Genomic DNA, 21416 nt, shown 5'->3' on the forward strand with positions numbered 1-21416 from the left:
CCCTTAGCCCTACCTCCTCCCTCCGGCCCCGGCCCCCCAGGCCCGCCCCTCCGCCGACATGCCACCCTATCTCGGCGCTTTGGGACTGAGGGAAGAGGAGATGAATGTTAAAGAGGGTCTGCGGCCAATCCGCGTGCGCCTCCGGGAAGCGGCGCTCCACACTGGCAGAGTAAGTCTGATGACGTAGCCACTCTCCAATCCGCATTCTGGGGGCGGGACTCAAGTCGGGCGGTGCAAAGCAGGAGGAGGAGACCGCCGGGTGGAATCACGTCACCTGGGACTGGAGCCGGAAGCTACGTCTAGCAGTGAGCGCCCCCCAGCACCTAAGGCTGCGATGGTGAGTGAGGACGCATGCGCGGGACTACGCGCCGGGGGTTCGATGTCCCTGCCCCCCCATCTCTTTGGTCGCCCAGTCCTGAGCCTGCACTCCGCCCTCACCTCCTATCCGCCCCGGGACCGAGAGGGAATGGAGATGGAGGGGTGGCGACGTAGAGGGCTGAGCAGGGGTCGGTGGGAGGGTGTATAGAGGCTGGGGAGTAATCTGAGGGGGAGCGGCGGGCCACAGGTGGAATTGGAGACCGGGCTGAGGGGAGTTGTCTGTGGGGTAGCAAAGGTGGGGTGTGGAAGGCCGGTGGAGCCCAGGGGCAGAGAGTGAGGACTGACGGAGGCTCAGGAAGATCAGTGTTGAAGGCCATGTCGAGGGAAGAGGGTCTGGAAGGGCCCTGGCTGGGGAAAGAGGCCTGGGGGGCCATTGTCAAGAGAGAGACTTGGGTTTACCAAGGGCTGCTCTCTTAGCCTGCTGCTCACTGATTGCATCTTTACCCACTAGACTTCTGCACTGACCCAGGGGCTGGAGCGAATCCCAGACCAGCTCGGCTACCTGGTGCTGAGTGAAGGCGCAGTGCTGGCGGTGCGTTCTGGAAAAGGGAGGGGGGGGGGCTCCTGCAATACACATCGCCCGATGATGCCTTCTAACGTTGCCCAGTTTAGCCTGATTTGTCTCTGTTCTTGATCTTTATCTGGTATCATGCCTGGCATATAGGAATTAAATTCAGGAATTAAATCAATTAATCTATCTCTGGAATCTTAGTCCTGTAACTGTTTTGAGGTAAAAGAGGTTTACTGACTTTACCAAAGTCAGACTAGTTACAGGTTTGTTGATAACTGACATTACCTGAGTTATTCTTGAGTATGTCTTTATTTGGTATTTATTGAAGAGGCTTGGTATTTTGTTCTGCAGTACAATATAGTGTCAGTGCTCTAGAAGTTTTCAATCTAGCTAGAGAGACAAGGCTTAAGGTTAAAATTTCAGCTAGAGAGACAAGGCTTAAGGTTAAAATTTCAAAGTATTGCACACGGTAAAGATAACTGAAGAAGTCCAGAGAGTGAAGGATCCAGCCCTTCGTGTTATAACTTGTGTTTTGGCAAGGAAACTTTCTTGGAAGAGGCAAGAATTCAGCTGGCCTTAAAAGATGGATGGTTGTGAACAGGCAGAAAAGAAAGAGCATATTCAGGGCTGGGAGGTGGACATATTTGCAGGAGTGTGAAATCAGCCTGTCTGAATTGCTGGTGGGTTTATGTTGAAAAGATTTGGAAATGTTTGGGGGAAGAAGAGGATATGTTAAGGAAAGATCTGATTGTGGAGGACTTTCAAGGCTGGGTTAACACCTGTGGATTAATCTTGGGGGGTAATAGGAGCTTTGAAGGGTTTTTGAACAGAAACATGAGCTGATGAAGTGATTGAGAGGAATTGTTCTATTAGGTGTAAAGATGAGCCGGAAGGGGCGGGATTCAGAAGCAGGGATGCTGTTGCCAAAATCTAGGTATGCAACAGCTGGTGGCAATGAGAAGGAGCAAGGAGAGAAGAGATTTTTAAAGGAAGAATCGATATGTCTTCGTAATGACTAGAGATAGGTAATAGAGGAGATAACTTTTCCATGCTGTAAGACTTTGAACTCAAGCCTAGAATGATGGTGCCTTAACAAACAGGGACTTAAGAAAGGAAGTTGATTGGCGAGGGGGAGAGGTAAGGGGAATTTTGGTGGCTCAACTTTAAACACTGAGTTTGATATAGAATAATAGCAATTAAATATATAATGCTAGGAGTTATTCTAAGCATCTTGCTAATATGCTCTCGTAACCCTCACAAGCCCATAAGATAGGTATTGTTGTCCCCAATTTACAGATGAGGTAACTGAGGTACAGAATGTCCAAGAGAGCAAAGGGTGCTGAATTTGACTCAGTGGGAGGCCCATATTGAGGAGTTAGGAAGAGGAAGTTGAGATAATCACGAGAAAAGAGGAAGCCCAGGCCACTGTGACATCATTACGCAAGGGCTGGGTAGTAGGAAGGGGTTCAGGGACAAAGGGGATGTTTATGTTTCAGATTCTGCCGATAGGGCAACAAACGGGAAGACTGAGGAAAAGACGGCACCTGGAACAAGTCTGTGGTGGGTGGGCACTGATGTTTGAGAATGTGGTTTTATCAAATAAGTGGGAACAGGGAGAGAAATCAAGATTCAGCGATTAGGAAAACAGCGTCAGTAAAGAAATGGATGAGAGTCACTGCTTCCTGGGAGGAAGCCCGGTATTTTAAGGATGACAAACAGGATGGCATCAAGAGGGGCAACAACGTCACAGGGCAGTTTTTAGGTGGGTCTTTCCAAAACCGGGGGTGACCTTGGGGTATTGGAAAGTGGAGGCAGGTTACAAGTGCTAGAGCCAAAGTGTCCTTGGAGTTCTCTCCCAATTCTGTTCCCTAATTCCTGCCATCCTCCCTCCTCTGTCTGCATGCAGTCATCTGGGGATCTAGAGAATGACGAGCAGGCAGCCAGCGCCATCTCTGAGCTGGTCAGCACGGCCTGCGGTTTCCGGCTGCACCACAGCATGAACGTACCCTTCAAGCGCCTGTCGGGTGAGCCCCTGGCCCTGGTGACGGTGTTGGGGGGTGCTGCTCCCCGAGGCTTCTCTTCTCAGGGAAAAGCACCTGTCTCCTACCAGCCGCCCACCACCTCCCTGGGGTCCCTGGTTCTGGCCACTCTGTTCCCCTTGGTATTCACCCCTGCATCAGAATTATGAGAAAGCAAGAGAAGGAAGGGGATTTAATGGAGACCTCCCATCTTCAAATCTCTGAGCTTGGAAATGTCAAATTTCTTTGGCTTTGGAGCCCAGCCAGTTTGTGTGTGACTCCCAGGGAGGCCTTCGCACCCCACTAACTCTCTGCTCCCTTCCCTCTCCCGGGGCGGGGGAAGGTGTGTCTCCCCTCCAGTGGTCTTTGGAGAACACACGCTGCTGGTGACCGTGTCGGGACAGAGGGTGTTTGTGGTGAAGAGGCAGAACCGAGGCCGGGAGCCCCTTGACGTGTGAGCCTGCCAGAGGGCGAGGGGCAGAGGTGGATGGGGCCGTGAGCCTCTGTGATGAGGAAGACGCAAACCTCCCCCCGCCTCTCTCTTGATTGCCATTAGAACTAAGGCTGTCTGCTCACCCATTTCCCCTCCCCTACCAGGAAGGGCAGAGGCTTGGGGGCTCTGTACTATGTTAAGGAGAGTGAGGGCGAGGGGACCTCCCTCTCCTCACCTTCCCTCCTAATAAACGTGAGTCTGATGTTCCCAAGCCCAGGGATGTGTCGTGTGTATTGGGGGAGGAGGGTCACACCTCATGTGTCTTCCAGCTTCTAGGGCCTCAGCCCAGAGGAGTGGAGCAAGACCACATCTAGACATCTAAAACTGGGACTCAGAAGAAAAAAAATGGGGGGAAGGGAGCTGAGGGGAGCTATTTGGTGTACATGCTGAAGGGAATCTTTCTGAGCCCCCGGGTCTCTGCTCCTGCCACCAACACACACAGAACAGTCATTCTTCTCCTCCTGAACAGGTATTTAATAGTCTTATTTCAGTTGGAAGCAGTAGTTGGAGAATAAGTTACAGGAACAGACAAACCAAAAAAACCCCCCCAAAAAACCAAAAAACCCCACATAAAGTGCTTCAGACTGCAAACGTAAACATGAGGGCGAGGGGAGGCCGCCGAGCTCTCTCCCCTGACCTGAGACAGGAGGGTCATGTCATTGTCGGGTCCCTTTACCATCACCACCCTCTGATCTCAGCCCTGCGGGTGGGAGGGAGGGAGGGAGGGAATGTCAGAGGCAGGGAAGACAACTTAAAGGAACGAGGAAAACACTTTGTAAACTTAGAACCAGGGTGCAAGGCAGGGGGCAAGGGAGCTCCTGGAGCCCTTGCCTTGGCCGAGGGGTGGGGCCAGCCCCCCCCAGGAGGTCCGGGAAATACTGTTGGCTTCACGCCGCAGCCATCCCTGTCTGATTCACAGCTTCTTCCCTCGTCCCTCATCAGCAGACACAGACAGGCGGCCCTGCAGGGCCTCCTCACCCTCGGTGGGAGGCATCCCAGGGGAGGCACAGCCTGGAGGGAGCACCGCTCTGCGGGGGCTGTTGATTTCCAGGAGTGTGAGAGGGAGGAGAGCCGGACAGCGCTACTTGACGGGCTCCACTACCAGGACCTTGCACTCGCGCTTGGCGATCTTGTCCAGAGAGAGCACAGTCTTGTCCGGGGGCAGGTAGAGGGGGCGGCCGACAGGCGAGGCCACGGGGGGCGTGATGGCCCTGCGCTCCATCACGCTGCCCGACCTGGGGGAAGGCAGAGGCTATGAGCTCTGGTTGGACCCAGGGCCCCTCCCTGCTCCCTCTCCAACTCTGGCCTCTACCAAGTCCACTGGCACCCCTCCCGCGGTTCCGTACCTCATGAGGTGGCTGCGGGAGGGCTGTTGGTGGGAGAAGGACTGAGAGCGGCCCAGGCTCGCCTGGTGCCTCTCGACCAAGTCCCGGACGGCAGGGCTGCTGGGGCTGCTCTTGCGGGAGAGAGGCCGGGCCTCGGGCGGAGGGTGGGACACGCTGGCGGTGAACTGCAGCTTCAGTTTCATGTGCTGGCTCAGCTGGGGTAGGGAGACATGGATCAGCCACCCAGCTCGGCTTCCAGGCCCCCGACCTCCTTTCAGGTCATCTTCCCCACTTGACAGGCCGAAGTCGGATTTAAATTCCACCTTCCCTCCGCGCGGCTTTGTAGCACCGCCCATTATGCTTCAGCCACAGAAGCCAGCGGCCCTGACTCCTTCTACCTGACGCTCTGCCTCACCCAGCACACAGCCTGGCCCCCACCGGCCCACCTCGAAGAGCCCCGTCCTCAGAGCCTGGAAGGCGACACTGAAGGTGAGCGCGCTGCCCTTCCGGGAAAAGCCGAGGTTGTTGAGGGGTGTGTGGCAGACGATGGAGTCCAGGGCTGCCTGCATGGCCCGGCGCTCCTCCTCACACAGCTGCTTTCCTGGGGGGCAGAAACAGGGGCTGGAAAACACATCTGTATGGTGTTCCTCAGTTTGCAGAGGGCATTCACGAGCACAGTCTTGATTGATCCTCAGAGCCACTCTGTGGAGTAAACTGAGTATATGCTATTGTTTGCTGAATTTTATAAATGACGGTAGCTAATACTTACTGTGTACTGAGATCTATTCTAACCACTTCGCATAATATTAACTCACTAAGTCGCTGTAACAGCCCCACGAGGTATTATTTTCTCCATTTGAGAGATGTGAAATCTGAGGCTCAGAGAGGTTAAGTAACCTACCAAAGGTCACACAGCTAAGAAGTGGGAGAGGTACAAGTCAAACATACCAGGGAGCCCAGCTCCAGTGTCAAGGCCCTTAAAATCACTCTGCCCCGCAGCCTCTCTAAACTCTCCATTGTGACACCATGGAGACCACCCTGGTTCAGAGCCGAAGCAGCCTGCCACAGTCACCCATCTCTGTGACTGCTTCCCTTCCCCTCCCCTCCTTCGGGACAAGGTTAGGCCTGGCAGCCACCTACCAGCCTGGGCGTGCTCCGGGGTCCACACGAGCCTCACAGCAAGGAAGTCTTGGAGATTGTTGAGCAGCGTATAGGTGACAGTGAAACGCTCGTAGGTCCGAACAGGGGACTCACAAGAAGCAGTCATCACAAAGCATGGGCGGTCCAGGCGGATGCTGGGCAGGCTAGAAGCAGTGAGAGAGAGAGGGAAGCAGGGTGTGTGTGTTTTGAAACAAAGATGAACAGGGTGGTACCCAGGCGGGGCCGGGGTGGGGTGTCCCACAAACTCACCGGTAATGGGTATAGATGCTCTGGGTAAAGGGCAGCTTCGGCGTGGACCACTGAACCACAGCGATCAGGGGAACTTCTAGGCCCTGCCAGAGGGACGAAGGGAAACATCACATGTATCAGAGGTTCCCTCTCCCCTTAGTCAACCCCCTGGCCTCTTCCTCCCACTGCATTTTCTCACCCTTTCTCCTGAACACACCAGTCTCTTACACTCACCTCCTTGGCCCCTGGAGGGGGCTGCTCACCCCCTCTGAGCTGGAATAGGAAGTTGTGTTCCTCCAGAGCACTAAGCAAGCAGGGGAAGCAGCCGGAGGTACCAGGGAGCCGGCAGAAGGAGCCCATGGAGACTTCCCCAGATTGGTGACTAGTTCAGAAGAAAGGGACCAGAGCTGGATCTTTCCACACGAGAGCTCTCGGCCCTGCCCCCATCCCCACCACTGTGCGGCCCTGCCCCTCCCCAGGACCTCACCAGACATTGTCCACCAGCAGCACAGAGCCATCGGGCATGACAGGCAGATAACTGGCATTGAAGTTTGGGAGAATGCGGATATCCCAGATGGAAATTTCCTCCTGGGAGGAGCTGTTCAGCACTGTCGGAGGTAACCAGCTCAGCTCAGAGTATCTGGACCCCTTGGACCCCACCTTTTCCCCCCTAAAATGGATCTATCCCCACCAGAGTAACTGACACCCAGTCAGTGCCCTTGCTGCTGCCCAAGACCTGAGCCGCCAGTCTGCTCACCCTTGAGCACGGTCAAGTGTTTTCCAGCCACAGTGAACTGGCGACATTTCAGAACTGGAGGGGGCAGCAGAGTCAGCAGGGTGCTCACTGCAGGAGAGGGCAGAGGCAAGAGATGATGGGCTGGGTGAGCCTCATTCCAACCCACAGTTCTAATCTTGCTCTTCTCTCCAGCTTGGGCACTTGCCAGTATCACCCCTCCACTGTCCCCCAAACTCCAGACTCCAGCATTTCCTCTCTGCATTCTCCTCCCCACCTTGGGCCTTGAAAGCGCTCTGCTCGCCCCGGAAGGTCTCCCCAGGAGATCGGGTCTGCAGCAAGCGCAGGTAGCCTTGATCTCTGACCTCTGGTGCCTCAACCTCCCGCTTCCACACGGTCACTACAATCTGAGCACAGGGGACACGGGACCACAGTCGAGAGGAGAGACACACAGCCAGCCAGACTCAGAAAGGGCGTCTGAATTAGGACAACAGCTCCACCCCATGCCAGCCTTACCTTGGCCTTAGGTGTCCCTGGGGGCAGTCTATCCAGTGAAACGGTGAGTGGGAAGATAACCTCATCTGTGGACACAATTGGTTCCTCCACAGGCAGCTGGGTTGTGAAAAGGGTGAAGAGGTCAGAAGAGTCGAGGCCGCCCGCAGCGCCAGCGTTCCCTTTAAGATCTGCGGTACGTGGTTCTCGCCCTCCCCTCTCCTCACCCGTCATCGGCCTCCAGCTTCCCTCCAGCGTCCCTCTCCCCTCCCGTCTTTGGAGCCCAGCAGACCGCCCCTCCGCCCTGTGCCGTGTCGCCCCGAGCTCCTCACCGTGGTCGCTCCCCCTGAGGTAGCAGGGCCCGGGCCGTGGGTGAGGAGGGGGCTGCAGCCTCGAAACAACCCCCCACCACCAGGGTCCCCGCCCCCCGGGGGTTCGGAATCCTGGTCGCCGGAGCCACCGCCCACGGGCGCCCCTCCGGCGCTGACTGAGGCCAGGGCGGCCAGGGCGGTCGCCAGTTCTGCCCAGGCCCCTCGGGAGCCCAAGCCCGGGCCGCCTCCGGCGCCGGACCCCACGCCGCCCCGGCAGCGCAGCACCAGCAGGAAGCGGACAGTCTCCCCCAGGTAGAGGTGGTTGCGCCGGGGCAGCGCCCGGTACCGGCCCGGGTCCCCAGCCAGCTCCGCGCGTGGCGGCAGCGGCACGGCCGGGAAGTACATCGAGTAGTCGCACTGGGACTCCATGGGCGGCGAGGGTGGCGCGGGCCGGGGAGCGAAGTGGGCCGTGGCCGGCGGAGGGCGAGGGGGCCGCTGGGGGGGGTCCGGCGAGCCCCGAGCCCCGACCGGTGCTGCGCGCGGCCGGACCGGCCCGACAGACCAGCCGGGGCCGGGAACCGGGGCAACGAGCCCGGAACCGAGACCCCGTGGGCCCGGAACCGGGGTGCTGGGCCGAATGACTGGAGAGACACCGGAAGCGGAAGGGAAGGGGCGTGGCCTCGGAGGCGCCGGAATTTGTGGGCGACCGGATTTTGGACAAGAGGAGCGGTGTGTGCGTGTGGTTAACCTGCTGCACGAAGGGTTTAGGTGAGACTGCAGACAGACCCCTGCTTAGAGGAGTACTATGAAGAGAACCCCCTCCAACCCCGTTTCTCCCAGGAAGATGCTCCATCCCCTTCCCTTCCGCCCTATATAGAGCAGGTCAAAGTTTCAAATTATTTATTCATTCAACAAACATTTCATAGTGAAATGAGTATAGCCCAGTAACAAATATTTCATAGAGAGATGGACGCATTATTCCTATCCCTTGTGTCCCAAACAATCTCTTCCGTACTCCATGGTTTGCTCCTCCAGGGGTCTTTGAGAGTGCTGTTTGGACCTGGGTGGGGGGGGCGCGAGGTGCTGGAAAGGGAAAGGGGCAAGATGGGGGGAGGATGCTTCTAGGACTAGGATTCCTTGGCACAGGCTGGAGGACGTGGGGCCCACATCCGTGCCAAGTTCCACTTTTCCTTTGGGGAGCAGACATGGTCTCTGGGGGAAGCAGAAAGGGCATGTGGCTGCCTCACACTCATCACTGTGCCCCTGTGGCTCAGCTGCTTTTCAGCCTAAGACTTAGTGGTCTGATGCCTAGGGGGAGGGTAGCCTTGAAGTCTTGAGGGGCACAGAGACTGTTGGGGGGAACTGCTTGGCATCTAGTTTGTCCTTGTACTGTAGCTCAGGGGTAGCCAGGCGCTCACACTCCTCCTGGTCTTGGAGGCTCAGGCCACTCCGAAGCACGTAACCCAAAACCTTACCTGACCCAAACTGGAAAGGGCGGAACCGCCGGTCCGTGATGTACTTGGGGTCTAAAGCCTCACCCCCCACCAGACAGTGTTTAGCCAGGGCCTCTCGGCGAGCCCGGAGCTCCGCCACAGCACTGTCCAGCCGGCTCTGGCCGTATTGCTTTATCCGGGCCCACAGGCTGCGGTTGAAGTGAACATAGAGAGCCCAGTCCAGGTTGTTCCAGGCTCGGGCCCGTGCAGACAGCTGCCTGTCCTCAGCAGTCAGTCCACCATCGCCGACAGCACTTCCACCCTGCCCACCTCCAGCCTGAGCGTTGTGCATGAAGCCCACCACATCATCTAGACCCCAGCACAGGGCATCTGCTAGCAGGACCAATGACTCGTCAAAGTACTCGGCCACCAAGACCAGGTCAAAGACAGAGTCCAGCCAGGCCAGATTCCACTGGATGAAGGATGAAGACCCCAAATCTAAAGAGGCAGAGCTGGACGTCTGGCTGTGACCATCAGCAACAGTGGGAATGGGATGGAAGAGAGCATTGGAATCCAAGGTGGGGGCTCGCCGGCCAACACCAGAAGGCAGGTGTGGCAGGTTGGGATCTCTGGGGGGATGAGGATTCCCTCTCTTGGTCCTCATCTCTGGGGGAAAGGGGAGGCCAAAGTCAAACCATAGCAAGTTGCGTGCATAGTGGTCTCCACGGGCCCCGGGGTGGTAGAAGGCTCGGGGGTTGTCCAAGAAGGCAGCCAAGGATGGTGATTTGCGGAAAGCCGATGATGTGGATTTATAGTAGGAGAAGGCAGAGCGGGCCAGAGCTGCTGGGTCTCGGACAATGGAAAAGAAGAAGCTGTCAGAAGGCATGACCTGAAGTACCTGCAGAGAAGAGGAAACAGACATAGGGAGAGAGAACTAGGCCAGGAAGAAACTAAGAGCAAACCCAGTGCCCACTGATCCCCCAGCCTCCTCCAACCTCCTTCTGACAGCTCTGCTGGGAACCCCCAGCTTCCTTCACCAGCTACATAGATCTTGGGTAGGGCACTTAACATCTCTGAGACTCGATTTGCTTATCTGCAAAACGGGGATCCATCATACCTTCCTTCCCAAGTGATTATGGAGGTTACATGAGATAAGGGTAGGAAGGAACCTGGAACATGGGAAGCTCCTGGAGAACATTAACTTCCTTGGTCCTTTCTGTCTGCCTTGGTCAGTAACACTTCTAGCAATCAAGCTTTGTGTTCACTTCTCCAACAAAAACCTAAGTGCCTACTCTGGGACTCTTTGTCACAACTCCAAGAAAGGAGCTGGCCTCAGGCCTTCTCAGGGGGATCACTGGCAGCAAATAGGAAGGAGTCAGAGCAGTCGTAATGCTGTCTCAGGTATAGGCGTAAGGGCAGGCCAAGCCCAGGGTGGCCGGAGGACAGGGCACTCCTGGGGCTCCTTGGCATCTTGCAGAGCAAGAGGCGGTCCTGGAATGGGCACTGGGGAGCCATGGCCACTCGGTGGGGTCCTGCTCAGAGGCCTGGGAAGAAGGAAGGTGGGAATTGAGCTGAGCCACACCCTAGCCTGGTCCTGCAGGCAGATCCATGCCAGAACCCAGCTCGGGGACTCCTTGAAGGGTTTCCGCCTCTGAACGTGACCTCTGTCATTGAACCTGACTCCCTGACAAATCTTCCAGTCTGCCCTGCCGATGTGGGCATGCCTGCAGGGCGAGCCTGTGAGCTGTATGTCTTTTTGAGGGCATAGGGGAACAGTGCAGAGAACAGTCTGTGGCATCAGATGGACCTGGAATAAAATCCCAATTCAGCCATTTACCAACCATGTAACTTTGGGCAGGTTATCGAACTTCTCAGAGCCTTCTCAGAGCCTCCATCAGTAAATCTGGGTTAACACCTACCTTGAAGGATGTGGAAGTGTGGGGAACATGGGAGGTAGTGAGGGGTGGTGATGATCATCCTAAACTCCAGAGGAACCTGCCTCAGTGATTGCTGTCCTCGCCTCACTCCCAGCAGTGCCCCCTCGCTTCCCATTAGATCACATTCATGCTGCTCAGCTGCCTTCTCCAGCTCCAGCTCCAACAGGACTGCCTTTGCAGCCACCACTGAAGTTCTACCACCTACACACGTACACACACCAATGCCACCATATCTTTAAGATGTTTTGCTCTAAGAACACCTGATATTTTCCTCTAAGAACACCTGATATTTTCCTTACTACAAAGTCATGTCCACCCTTTCCTATAAAACCCACCTCTCCAGAAAGCCCCACCTCTTTGGATGAATATTCTCCCCACAGTTCCAAATACAAACACACATACACATGCACACAGCCCACAGAAGGCGCTTTGACTTCGGAGCAGCTGGGCCTGGGTTCAAATGCTAGCTCTGTGGCTTTCCGTTAACAGAGGCCTGTCACTTAGCCTCTCTGAGATTCAACCTCCTCATCTGTGTAGTGGAGACACTTATAATGCCTTCCTGGCAGGATGATGGTAAGATGACTACCCAGCACCCAAGAAGTATTCAGTGAAAGTTTGCTCTTTCCCTGTATGTGTTCATTTGTCCATTGATTTTCTTCCTCCAAGAGGTTTGTGTGTGTGTCTGTACGGATAACCTGTGAATGCGTGCACTCATCTCCCCCTTGAGAACTGAGGCTCCGGGGGTTGGGGTTGGGGCCGGGACTGGGGCTTGGCATGTAGCTGATCCTCAAAATCTGGCAGACGTGGTGAGGGGAGTGAGATGCAGACGGGACAGAAGGCAGTGACTGCGCAGGGCCCTGGTAGTGCCAGTGGAAGGGGCCAGGAAGGGCCAGGTAACTGGAGGGAGGGTTGGCGGGGTGGGGTCAGAGTTGGCGGGACACTGATGCCAGCAGGATAAATTGGTCAAGGAGAGAGACTGCAGTAAACTCTAGATGGGAGAGGGCAGAACTTCAGCTGCCAGAAAATTCTGAGGGAGGGACAGCTGAGGAGGGGGCAGCAGGACTCACCTTTGTGGCCCCCACGCCCAACTCTTGGGTGAAGGGATGCCTGGGGAGCCTCCAGGCCTGGGGTCTCCTCCCCTGGTGGTCTTGGCTACAGGCATGAGCCCATCTCTCGCCAGTCCTGTCCACCCCCTCGACACTCCTCACCTCTTTCAGGTTGAACCTCATGTGATGACAGAGGATGTGGAAGGGGGGCTGGGTGCCTCCACCCTGAGGGCGGTAGCCTTTGACCCGAGAGGCCTGGAAAAGCTTTGGGTAGCCAAACTGGTAGCGGGCGGGGAGGGCGAAGCGCAGCCCGTGTCGGTCCCCGTAGCGGTGAAGTAGACTGAGCACAGAGCTGCTCCCGGATTTATGCGTCTTCAGGAACACGAGTCGCTGCCTTGGCAGGCAGGATGGGACAGCTGGTTGAGGGGTTGAGGCCCAGGACTGTCGGAGTTGCAGCCCAGGTAGCCTGGGGGAGAGACGGGAGGGGAAGTGTCCTGTCCCTCAGCAGCAGGTGGATGAGTGTCTTGTGGAGCAAGGACGAGGGCGTGGAGCGTCCTCTGAGTCCCCAAGAGTCACAGCCCCAGGTGGGACGGGGAGGAGCAAGTGGGGGGGGCATCTGTGGGGCATTGGGACAAGATGGGAACTCACCTCCTCTGGAAGGGACCCCCCCAGAGCTGGAGGGCAAATACGATGGTCATGAAGACTCCCAGAGCCACCCCCAGGCTCCGAGGCCCCCAGAGGCGCATGGTCCCGGTAGGAGACAGAGGGCCTGTGTGGCACGGGGAAGGGTGACGCTAGAGAGGGACAGGGCAAGGGCCAGGCACAGAGGCAGAGACAGCTTGAGATAGCCGTGCAGCCGCGGAAGGCGCCGGTTCGAGTTTGGGGGTTCATTCCCCAGGTCTGCTCGCAGCCCCGGTTGAGTCTGCCCCCTGAGTTAGCAGATTTTTGCCTCTGTCAGCGTCTAGAAGGGAAATAAGGGGGAAGAAGGAGAGTCTAAGGAGCGGGTAGAGCCTTCTCTCCTGCTGCTGCAGCTGAGACCTCATTCCGGGCAGGGGGGCAGCGGAGGGGGGAGCCCTCTCTACACCCAGATCTTCTAGGTGCCCCACGACTGCTTCTCTGCTGCCAGCCTGCAGCTCCCTCCAACCCCCACTGACGGCTCCTCACTGAGCCCCAGGGATTTGGAAGGGAAGGGGCGAAAGATCAGACCGGTCCGCTCATACCAGTGAAACGGACATCACCAGGCCCCTGACCACCTCCTCTGCCCCTCTGTGACAAGCCGGGCTGAAGAGCCCCATTCTGAGGCTGAGAGGAGAAGCCATAAGGAGGGAATGAGGGCCAGACAGGGCACCAGCTTAGGAACCCAGGGAGGTGAAAGCACAGGAGCAACTTTGTAAAGAATAAGGGCCGACCAGCTCATCTAAGCTCAGGTATGCTTTCCCTCTCGGCGCCAGGCAGAGCCCAGTGTGTGAGAGGGCCTGGGGGGTGGTGGGTGTAGGGTTGTTTAGGAAGCCCAGATCCCAGATCCCACACACCCCTATTCCCACTTTCCAACCCCAGCAGTGCACCCAGAGGGGATTGAGAGGGTGGGGCTGGAGAGAGACTCTGCGACACAAAGAGACAAAACCCGAATGCCGAGCTTCAGAATTCCTTCCCAGGCCCCAGCTTCCCAGTCTACTGGGAGTCCACACCTGCCCCTTCAATTCCAACCCGCAGCCCCTCCACCAAGCCCCGACGGCCCCCTTTGAGGACGAGCCCGGAGCGACCCCAGGCAGAGAACCCATACCGGCCACCTAGAGACCCGCCCCCTCTGGCATCATCCCCCAATTTCCTCCCCTAACCCAGCGTCCAGGATCCAGCCCCGCACTGGACTCCTTCCTGTGTCCAGATATCTTCTATTCCTTCCATCCATCCCTGTCTCCTCCTATTACCCCCGATTCCAGCCCGGAGTTCCTTCCAGCTTTGGTGACTGCTCAGTCTGTTGCCAGCCCTGGGTCGGCTCCCTCTGGGGTTCTCTCTATGAAACCCCCCAAGTCTCCTCCCATAAACTCTAGAGTCCCTCCACCGGCCGAGGCCTCGGCTTCACATGCCCACTCACCAGGCCACCTGAGGAGCAGCAGGGAAATCGGGGTCTGGCCCTCCCGCCTGCTCCAGCCACCGCCCGGTTTCTCGCTCGGCTCAACTTTCCCCCTAAACTTTCTCAGCGCCCAGGCTCCTCCCCCTCCCTCCCTTTGTCCCGCCAGTCTCTGCAGCTGATTCGGCTTTGATCGCGTCTCTGGGTCTCTCCCGCCCTGCACCTTTCCCTCTCCTTCAGGGCACCCAGCCTGCCATTGGAAGACACCAGTCCTACCCTCCTTTGGCACTTAGGAATCAATTATATTTTTTCTTTCAGCTTTCTGCAGAACAAAAGACTCATTCAGGCGACCAAAAGAAAGAAGGAAAGAAGAAAGAATAACAGACAAGAGTTGAAAGCAGACATTGTCAAGGACATGACAAGGTAGCCAGAGGCTGACACAGAGAACTGGGGCCCCGACCCTGAAGGCAGGGTCAGTGGTGTGGTAATATTAACGGTGGCTTGGGTCCAAAAGAGTTTTGCAGTCCCCTCCCCGCAACTCTCCCCATTTTGTAGATGAAGGTGCTCAGACCCAGAGGGTGGACAGCTTGCCCAAACTCAATCCCAGGGGACAGGTTCCAAGATAAGCAGGTAGAAATGAACTGCTGGTCACAGAGGCTCTGGGCTAAAGGTACAGAAAGTCACACATAGGGTCCAATAAATTAGCCATTTATTTATAGAATAAACATCGAGTCGAACACTGAAATGTGAAATAGGGAAGCTTGTGAAGGATGTGGCAGATGGCAGAGGCCATGAGATATGTTTTCTTCTTTCTTTTTTCTAGTTTAAGAAAGTGATACTGAAAAAACTCGATAGAACCTAGACCCATAGATCCTGACATCCTAGTCCCCTGCCCTGCACCCCACAAGCACCAGCTTTGTCTGTTTCTGAGACTGGGTGCCCCCACCCATCCCCACCTTCAACTTCCTTCAAACCCCTCCCCCGGCAACTCTAAAACTCCTCCCTTTTTCTCTGTTGGGGCTCACCACCAGCCCAACCGTAGAGGCTGGGTTAGGGAGACCACACCTCCTTCCTAAATAAATACCCCCAGCCCCTCCTCCCCAGATACCAAATGAAAAAATAAATATTGTGAACACCCACCCCCAACCCACCAATGGAAATCTCCTGGATTTGGGGCCCCAGCCATTCACCCAAAAAGTCCCTTCTCTACCCTCTCTGCAGCCCCCTTCGACTCCTCCCCAGACCCAGCAGAGGGGGAGGAGCGGACGGGCCACTAACCCTTCTGATGCCAGGGCACCCCTCCCCAGTTATCGAGGTCCAAGCAGGGCCAGGGCTGAGAGGAAGAGGATGAGGAGGGGTTGGGTGTGAAAACTGACAGACGTCCCTCCAGTCCTGCTCCTGTCTTGGCTGTGGCGGATAATGACACCTCCTTTGCCCCCAGCACCATCCCTTCGAGGAGGGCGAGGAGGCCGGGCCGGGGGGGCCACAGCTGCTGCCCCAGCCATCCAGTCATCTGCATAGTGCTGTCCCTCTCCAGAGCCGCTAGCGTCCTCTGCAGGGATGGGGAGGATCGGAAACAGACAGGGATGGGAAAGAGAGGTAGCGGGAGACAGGGAGAGAGAAAGAGCCACAGGCAGCGAGGAAGAGAACTCGAGATAAAAACAGTGAAAGGTGGAGGGGTGGAGGAGCAGGCAGGGCGAGAAGAGGGAGAAAGCGAATGACAGGAAGGTGAGGAGAGAGATCAGACACATGAGAATGAGAGAAGGCAACGAGAGACAGGAAGAGACAACGAGACAGACAAAAAGGAGAGACAGATGGAGAGAGAGGATAAACAGGAAAAGAGAAGACAGACGTACACAGAAGCAGCGAGCAGACGGGAAGGGGGGGAGGAGAGACAAAGAGAGACAGAGACAGACAGTGGGAGAGAGAAAAAAAATGGATGTCAGTGCCTTGCTTCCCTGGCAAATTCTACTTTGGGGAGCCAGCCCCATGGCGCCCGCACCCCACTTCCCCACCTCCCGGGATTGCCCGCCCTCCCCAGTCTCCCCCAATACATTGCCCACTCTTAGGAGCTTCCCACCGTTCTGTAAGAGTGTTTTGGTGTCTCCCCCAGGGAACCATGAACTCATGGATAGAGACCCTGTCATTGGTGCTCTACCCCCTACCTTTGAGTAAAGCGCTCGCTCAATACGTGCGTGTAATACGTGTGAGTCAATGAATTGATGGTAACGGAGAGACGCCAGGGGAGGGACTACAGAAAGCAGGGGGCGGGGCTGCGGGTTGGCCCGGGGCCAATCGCGGAAAGCCGGGCGGAGCGAGGCCCCCGCTGCGGCCCGGGGCCTCACCCCAGTCCTCCAGCTCCAGGTCGCGTCCTAGGGCGGCCGCCTTCATCCTGGTCGTGGCCGCCCGGAGCTGCAGCCGCCGCCTCCGCGTCTGGAGGTCGGGGCTCGAGGCTTCCGCATCCAGCTCTGGGTTGTCGATCTGCCCGGCCTGGGGACCCCCGACCACGGGCGACAAGTACCTGCGAGCAGAGCAGCCCCGGAGGCTCCCGCCCCGCCCTGCCCACGGAGTCCGCCTCGCCCGCCCGCCGCCGCCGCCCGGCTCTCACCGGCCCCGCCCAGCTCCGGTCCAGCAGGGCGCCGCCTCCTGGGAGAGGTCCGCAGCCACGCGGGGGTCCCCGCACACTGTCAGGGGCAGCCCGGCCCAGAAGCCCCTCACCCGGCCCAGCCGCTCGCGGAGCTCCCACACCTGGACGCAAAGAGAGCCCGGGAGGAGCTGGTGCGCGCGCCCCCCGACCCCCGCCGAGCCTGCGCCCCATCCTGCCGCCCGCCACTCACCAGCCGGGGCAGGCTGGCGCCCGCAGCCGTCGTGGGCCGCTCCTCCTCCGCCGCCACCGCCGACCAGAGCCGGCCCACCTCCTCCCGGGGGGCTGGGGCACGGCGGGCGCGGGCCGGCGCCGGTTGGGGGCTTCCGCATTCCTGGAACACCTGCAGCACCGGGGAGAGACCCCACAGACAGTCGTCCCGCGGTAGAAACCACACTCCAATACTCCAATCGCCCCCGACACCCCAGTTTATCCAGAGGCCCTACAGTGTCTCCCTGACACCCCGCACTGTACCCCCAGCCCGGGGCCTCCCCCTCCACCCTTCTCTCTCCGGTCCTCCCGCCACCTCCCACTCTTCTCGTGGCCCCTGTACCTGGGCTGACAGCCGCACGCTGTTTTCCTGCAGATGCATCAAACCCTCAGCGATCTTCACCCCGATGGACTGTGCTGCTAGCTCAAAGGAAAAGGGGCCCTGGATCTTCTCTGCCAGGAACAGGAGACCGTCTTGAAAGAGGGAAAGAAAGAGAAAGGGTGAAATGAGGGGACATCCAGGGAGATACTGAAGTAGGATGTTCCCGCAAATCCTGACCCCGGCCTTGGAGGAAAGCAGCAGGTCTTAGATGGGGGAAACTGACATCATCCTCTCCCCTCAGAAGCGCTTAACACTCCCTCCCTGGTCCACCCTGCACACCCCCACACAGACAGCCCTCCCAGGCTTTCCTGAATCCCCTCACCCAGATAGGTCCCCCAGTCAGGATCCAGTCCCTGGCTGCCGATACAGCCGTGGGCCACGTTGAGGCAGAAGCCCCGGCAGGGTGGCAGCGAGGGGACCCCCCGACAAAGGGGGCAGCCTGTCAGACGCATCACAGCCCGTTTGCAGCCTTCAGACAGCGGCATCTGGGAGCAGAGAGCAGGCCTGTGTCATCCACGCTTGGCTGCCCTCAGCTAAGCCTGGTGCTGGGCAGAGAAAGAAGTCAAATACCCCACCCCACCTTTCCCAGGCTCTCAGTGTAGAGCAGGATATGAACATCTAGGACTGATGACCCCGTGTGGCAGGAGGAGTGACCCCAGGACTGCCACAGATCAGAGGAGGGAGGCCCCTAGGGGCCAGGTTGCAGATGCTGCTTCTTGGGAGAGATGGGGTAGTGAGGGATCTGAGAAAAGGTTCAAGGACAAGAGTGAGCCCATCGTGGTTGGGGAGAGAGGAGAATGAGGATGCAGGAAGTAAGGCTGGGAGGTCAGGGAGAGAATGAGCAGTCGAGAGAGGGCCTTGAAGGCCAAGCCAGGAACCTGGCCTCCAGTAGCAGGGAAGAGGGAGCCACTGAGTGGTCCTGGAGAAAACCAGGAGGGCCAGTACTCCAATCTCAGAGATGCTATGGAGATGAGCAGGCCCCTAGAGGCTGGCAGGGGGTAAGAGTCATCAGAGGGTCAGAGGTGGGAGGAGATCATGGGTCATGACACAAGGGAGACTCCAGCCTTCCTGATTTGCCCTGGGATGCCAAGGCTTCAAGGCTGATATGGGAAGGCCCCAGGCCTCTCCTGCCAGCTGGCACCGGACTCTTCTTCATGGGACCTCTCCTACTTCTTGTCTCCCTCCCTGGGCCCTGCCCATACTCAGGCTCCCTCTAACCTTAAGCGTTTCGCTGACCACATCTCTTCCGGTCTGCAGGCCCTGGATAAAGGCCCGGGCAGCCACCAGGGCCCGGGTTACCTGGGGGAGGGGAAAGAAGGTGAGAAAAACCACAGGACTGTTGAGGGTCAGTCAACACTGGGACCAAGAGACTGCACCAAGGGGATGAGCAGGGGGGGTGATGTTTGTAGGGTTATCTTGGGGTGATTAGGAGTGTCAGGTGGTCCCGGGAGGCAGGTTCAAGAGGATCAAAGGAATCACAGTCTAGAAGGACCCAGGGGAACTGGGCTTGGGAAGAGGTGGAGGGATTACATTTTACAGGGCTTGGAGATAGAGGGTCTTGTATCAGAACAAACACTGAACCCGAAGCCAGGAGACCTGGGTGTGAAACATAGCTCTACCACTTATTGGTTGTGAGACCTTAACCTCTGGGAAGTTCAGTTTCCTCATCTGTAAAATAGGAATGCTGATATCTACCTCCTAGAGTTATGATGATAATTAAATGAGAGACTATAAATGAAAATCCTTCTTAAATATTAAGTGTCTAATTCACAGTTAGTTGAAGCAGAGGAAGCCAAGGTATTGGGATTAGGGAGGAGTTGGCAGAAAGGTGGGGTGGGGGAAGGCAAGAGCAGGTGAGTGGGTCAGCAACTTGCGTAAACTAGGACACAGAAAGGGGGGCCATCCAATTAAAGGAGACCAAGGAGCACTGGGTCAGGCAGAGGTGACTGGGGCTCAAGATAGGGGTCACCAGGTCAGACGTGACTGCCATGCAGGATAGAGGGATCACCAGGTCAGGGGTGACTGGGGCATGGAAAGGGGGTCATTGGGCTGGAGGTGAGTAGTACATACTTCAGAGGTCACTAGGTCAAAGGTGGCTGAAGCTCAGGCCTTGGGGCCCCTCACCTGCAGGCGGAGGCGGCGGGGTGAGTCCCCAAAAGGCTTCAGAGAGTCATCAGCAGAAGAGGCCAGGCGCGTGAGGCAGAACAGGTAGTCAGGGGAGAAGATGTACTGTGGGTGCAGCAGGGGGAACATTTTCTCCAGGAGCTGAGCCCAGAAATCCACCAAGGCATCATCTAACCCCTCACTGGACCTCTCATAGTAGTCCCGTAGCCGAGAGAACAGGCCACTGAACAAGGGGGTGTGCTGGGCATACAGGCGGCCGAAGGAGCGGTGGAAGAGCAGGGACAGGGAGTGCTCGGCTGATGAGAGCACCTCCTGAAAAACCTCTGTGGCAAGTGCAGAGAAAGGGGTGTGAGGTGGGGTAAGGCCAGAGAAGGACGGAAAAGTGAAAGGGCAGAGGCAGGAAGAGATGGGCATGGGGAGAGAAAAGAAAAGTGAGTCAGAAATTAAGCAACTCTTAGAGGTCTGGGCAAATTGGGGCTGGGGGTGGAGGGCAGGACCTTGAGAGAGCCTAGGGTGGGTATGTGGGGGCTAAGCCAGGGCCAGAGTGCCTTAGGGATAGAGTCAGGAGCAGGGACGGGATGCTTGCTCGGGTCATGAGCACAGAGAGGAGGTGCGAGGCCAGGTTTGGGGACGCCAGGTCCTCACCATCAAACCTTCTGTGCCGGGCAGCCAGTGTGTGAACCAAGAAGGAGCCGCTCTCTTCCACCAGGCCTCGGAAGGTGGCCTCAGTCTCCCAGGTCAGCTTCTGCTCTATCTCACTGGAACAGCAAGTGTACTCCTGGGGACAGATCCGGAGGTGCTCACCTGGACAGAGGAGACACGAAGGAATGGTGGGAAGTCGTGTCGTGAAATTCCTTCCTCCTCCTGCTGATCTCTGGGGGCCATCCGTTCTCTTTGAACTGTCTGGTTTCTTTTCTATTGTCTGCCACCTCATTCCCACCTGGCTCTACCCCCTTCTTATTGTCCCCTCACCCATCCCAAGTCCACTGCCACTAGCCATAGGATCAAATAAGGATGGGCCGATTTAGTGATAGAGGGTCCTAGGTAGCCTGCCTAACATCGCACACCCCAGGCCTCTAAGGACTTACAGGATGGATTCAATGGGAAGAATGGGGTTTGGAGGGGTGGGATTACCTGGTAAGAAAGAAAGTATTGTCATAGAAGGGGCTCATGGAAATAGCGAGGGGAACAAATTGGGCTGTGAATAAAGAAACACAGAGGCGGGTGCTAATTACTAGAAAGGGATTCCTGGGGTGGGGGTGGAGTAGAGAGCTATTATGTGAACAGGAGTGTTATTGTGATCCTGGTAAAGTTCCGGAGGAGAAGAGACATTATTACTATGAGACGAAAAGATTATTATAACGGCCACTCTGAAAGGGAAGAGAGTTATTGTGAGATGGGGGACCGGCCCCCGCCCCCTCCCTCGCCCCCAATTCTCTAGTCTTCCTCTTTCTCCTCACCTGAGATCAGGGCGGGAGGGAGTAGGCTTAAGCTATATCCCCGGGCCCCCAGGATCTGCCGGGTCTCAGTGCAACTCCGGGTGACCTTTGCCTCGATACCGGGTCCAGGACCAGGACCGGGACACAGAGGCAACAGCAGAAGCAGAAGAGATCGCAGCGCGTACATAGCTGCTGCCACCTTGGGAGGGCAAAGTGGGTCCTAAGGAGGAAAGAAGAGCCGCCCGAACTCAGGAAGCCTGTTCTCTGCCGCGGGATCGCCCCGCCGGCCAGAGAAAGAGCGCGACCTCCGAAAACTGAACACGGAGCACGATCGCCGGACTAGGCGGCATCTGCCGAGACAATGGAAGCGGGAGCCGGACAGGAGGCGGGGCCCGGGGCGGGGCCCGGCCAATGATGGTAAGGAGCCGGCCTCAGGGGCGGGGTCAAGGGAGAAATTAAGCCAATGTACTGGGGAAGCTC

General features: G+C 57.3%; 4 protein-coding genes across 6 annotated transcripts; 1 reads left to right on the forward strand and 3 right to left on the reverse strand.

Moving 5' to 3' along the window:
- The first annotated feature begins 200 nt into the window (after positions 1–200).
- LAMTOR4 (late endosomal/lysosomal adaptor, MAPK and MTOR activator 4) lies at positions 201–3611 on the forward strand. The gene is made up of 4 exons (XM_060078452.1): positions 201–337; positions 830–910; positions 2796–2913; positions 3268–3611. The coding sequence occupies exons 1-4, from the start codon at positions 335–337 to the stop codon at positions 3363–3365; spliced, it is 300 nt and encodes a 99-aa protein (XP_059934435.1). The 5' UTR covers positions 201–334; the 3' UTR covers positions 3366–3611.
- Positions 3612–3841: 230 nt separating this feature from the next.
- On the reverse strand, positions 3842–8303 carry TRAPPC14 (trafficking protein particle complex subunit 14). 2 transcript variants are annotated; one of them, XM_060078446.1, is made up of 11 exons: positions 7672–8302; positions 7364–7459; positions 7125–7254; positions 6872–6958; positions 6602–6722; positions 6349–6496; positions 6136–6218; positions 5866–6029; positions 5172–5326; positions 4747–4940; positions 3843–4635 (listed from the first exon to the last, which is right to left on the reverse strand). In XM_060078446.1, exons 1-11 carry the CDS (start codon positions 8077–8079, stop codon positions 4482–4484), a joined length of 1740 nt encoding a protein of 579 aa, XP_059934429.1. In that variant the 5' UTR covers positions 8080–8302; the 3' UTR covers positions 3843–4481. The 2 variants fall into 2 exon arrangements, with proteins under 2 accessions (XP_059934430.1, XP_059934429.1); XM_060078447.1 differs by lacking the exon at positions 6872–6958 and having other exon boundaries at positions 3842–4635; positions 7672–8303.
- A 230-nt stretch (positions 8304–8533) lies between these two features.
- On the reverse strand, positions 8534–12895 carry GAL3ST4 (galactose-3-O-sulfotransferase 4). Its single transcript, XM_060078450.1, has 3 exons — positions 12715–12895; positions 12229–12532; positions 8534–9981 (listed from the first exon to the last, which is right to left on the reverse strand). The coding sequence occupies exons 1-3, from the start codon at positions 12810–12812 to the stop codon at positions 8959–8961; spliced, it is 1425 nt and encodes a 474-aa protein (XP_059934433.1). The 5' UTR covers positions 12813–12895; the 3' UTR covers positions 8534–8958.
- A 1934-nt stretch (positions 12896–14829) lies between these two features.
- Positions 14830–21287, reverse strand: GPC2 (glypican 2). Of its 2 annotated transcripts, XM_060078448.1 has the most exons (11): positions 20958–21287; positions 20143–20301; positions 19498–19820; positions 18592–18672; positions 17696–17858; positions 17335–17465; positions 16975–17124; positions 16746–16885; positions 16483–16658; positions 15416–15689; positions 14830–14956 (listed from the first exon to the last, which is right to left on the reverse strand). In XM_060078448.1, the coding sequence occupies exons 1-10, from the start codon at positions 21121–21123 to the stop codon at positions 15445–15447; spliced, it is 1734 nt and encodes a 577-aa protein (XP_059934431.1). In that variant the 5' UTR covers positions 21124–21287; the 3' UTR covers positions 14830–14956; positions 15416–15444. The 2 variants fall into 2 exon arrangements, with proteins under 2 accessions (XP_059934431.1, XP_059934432.1); XM_060078449.1 differs by lacking the exons at positions 16483–16658; positions 16746–16885.
- Between the last annotated feature and the right edge of the window lie 129 nt (positions 21288–21416).

Source organism: Mesoplodon densirostris, chromosome 16, assembly GCF_025265405.1.
Source record: "Mesoplodon densirostris isolate mMesDen1 chromosome 16, mMesDen1 primary haplotype, whole genome shotgun sequence".
In the NCBI taxonomy this organism is placed as follows: Eukaryota; Metazoa; Chordata; class Mammalia; order Artiodactyla; family Ziphiidae; genus Mesoplodon; species Mesoplodon densirostris.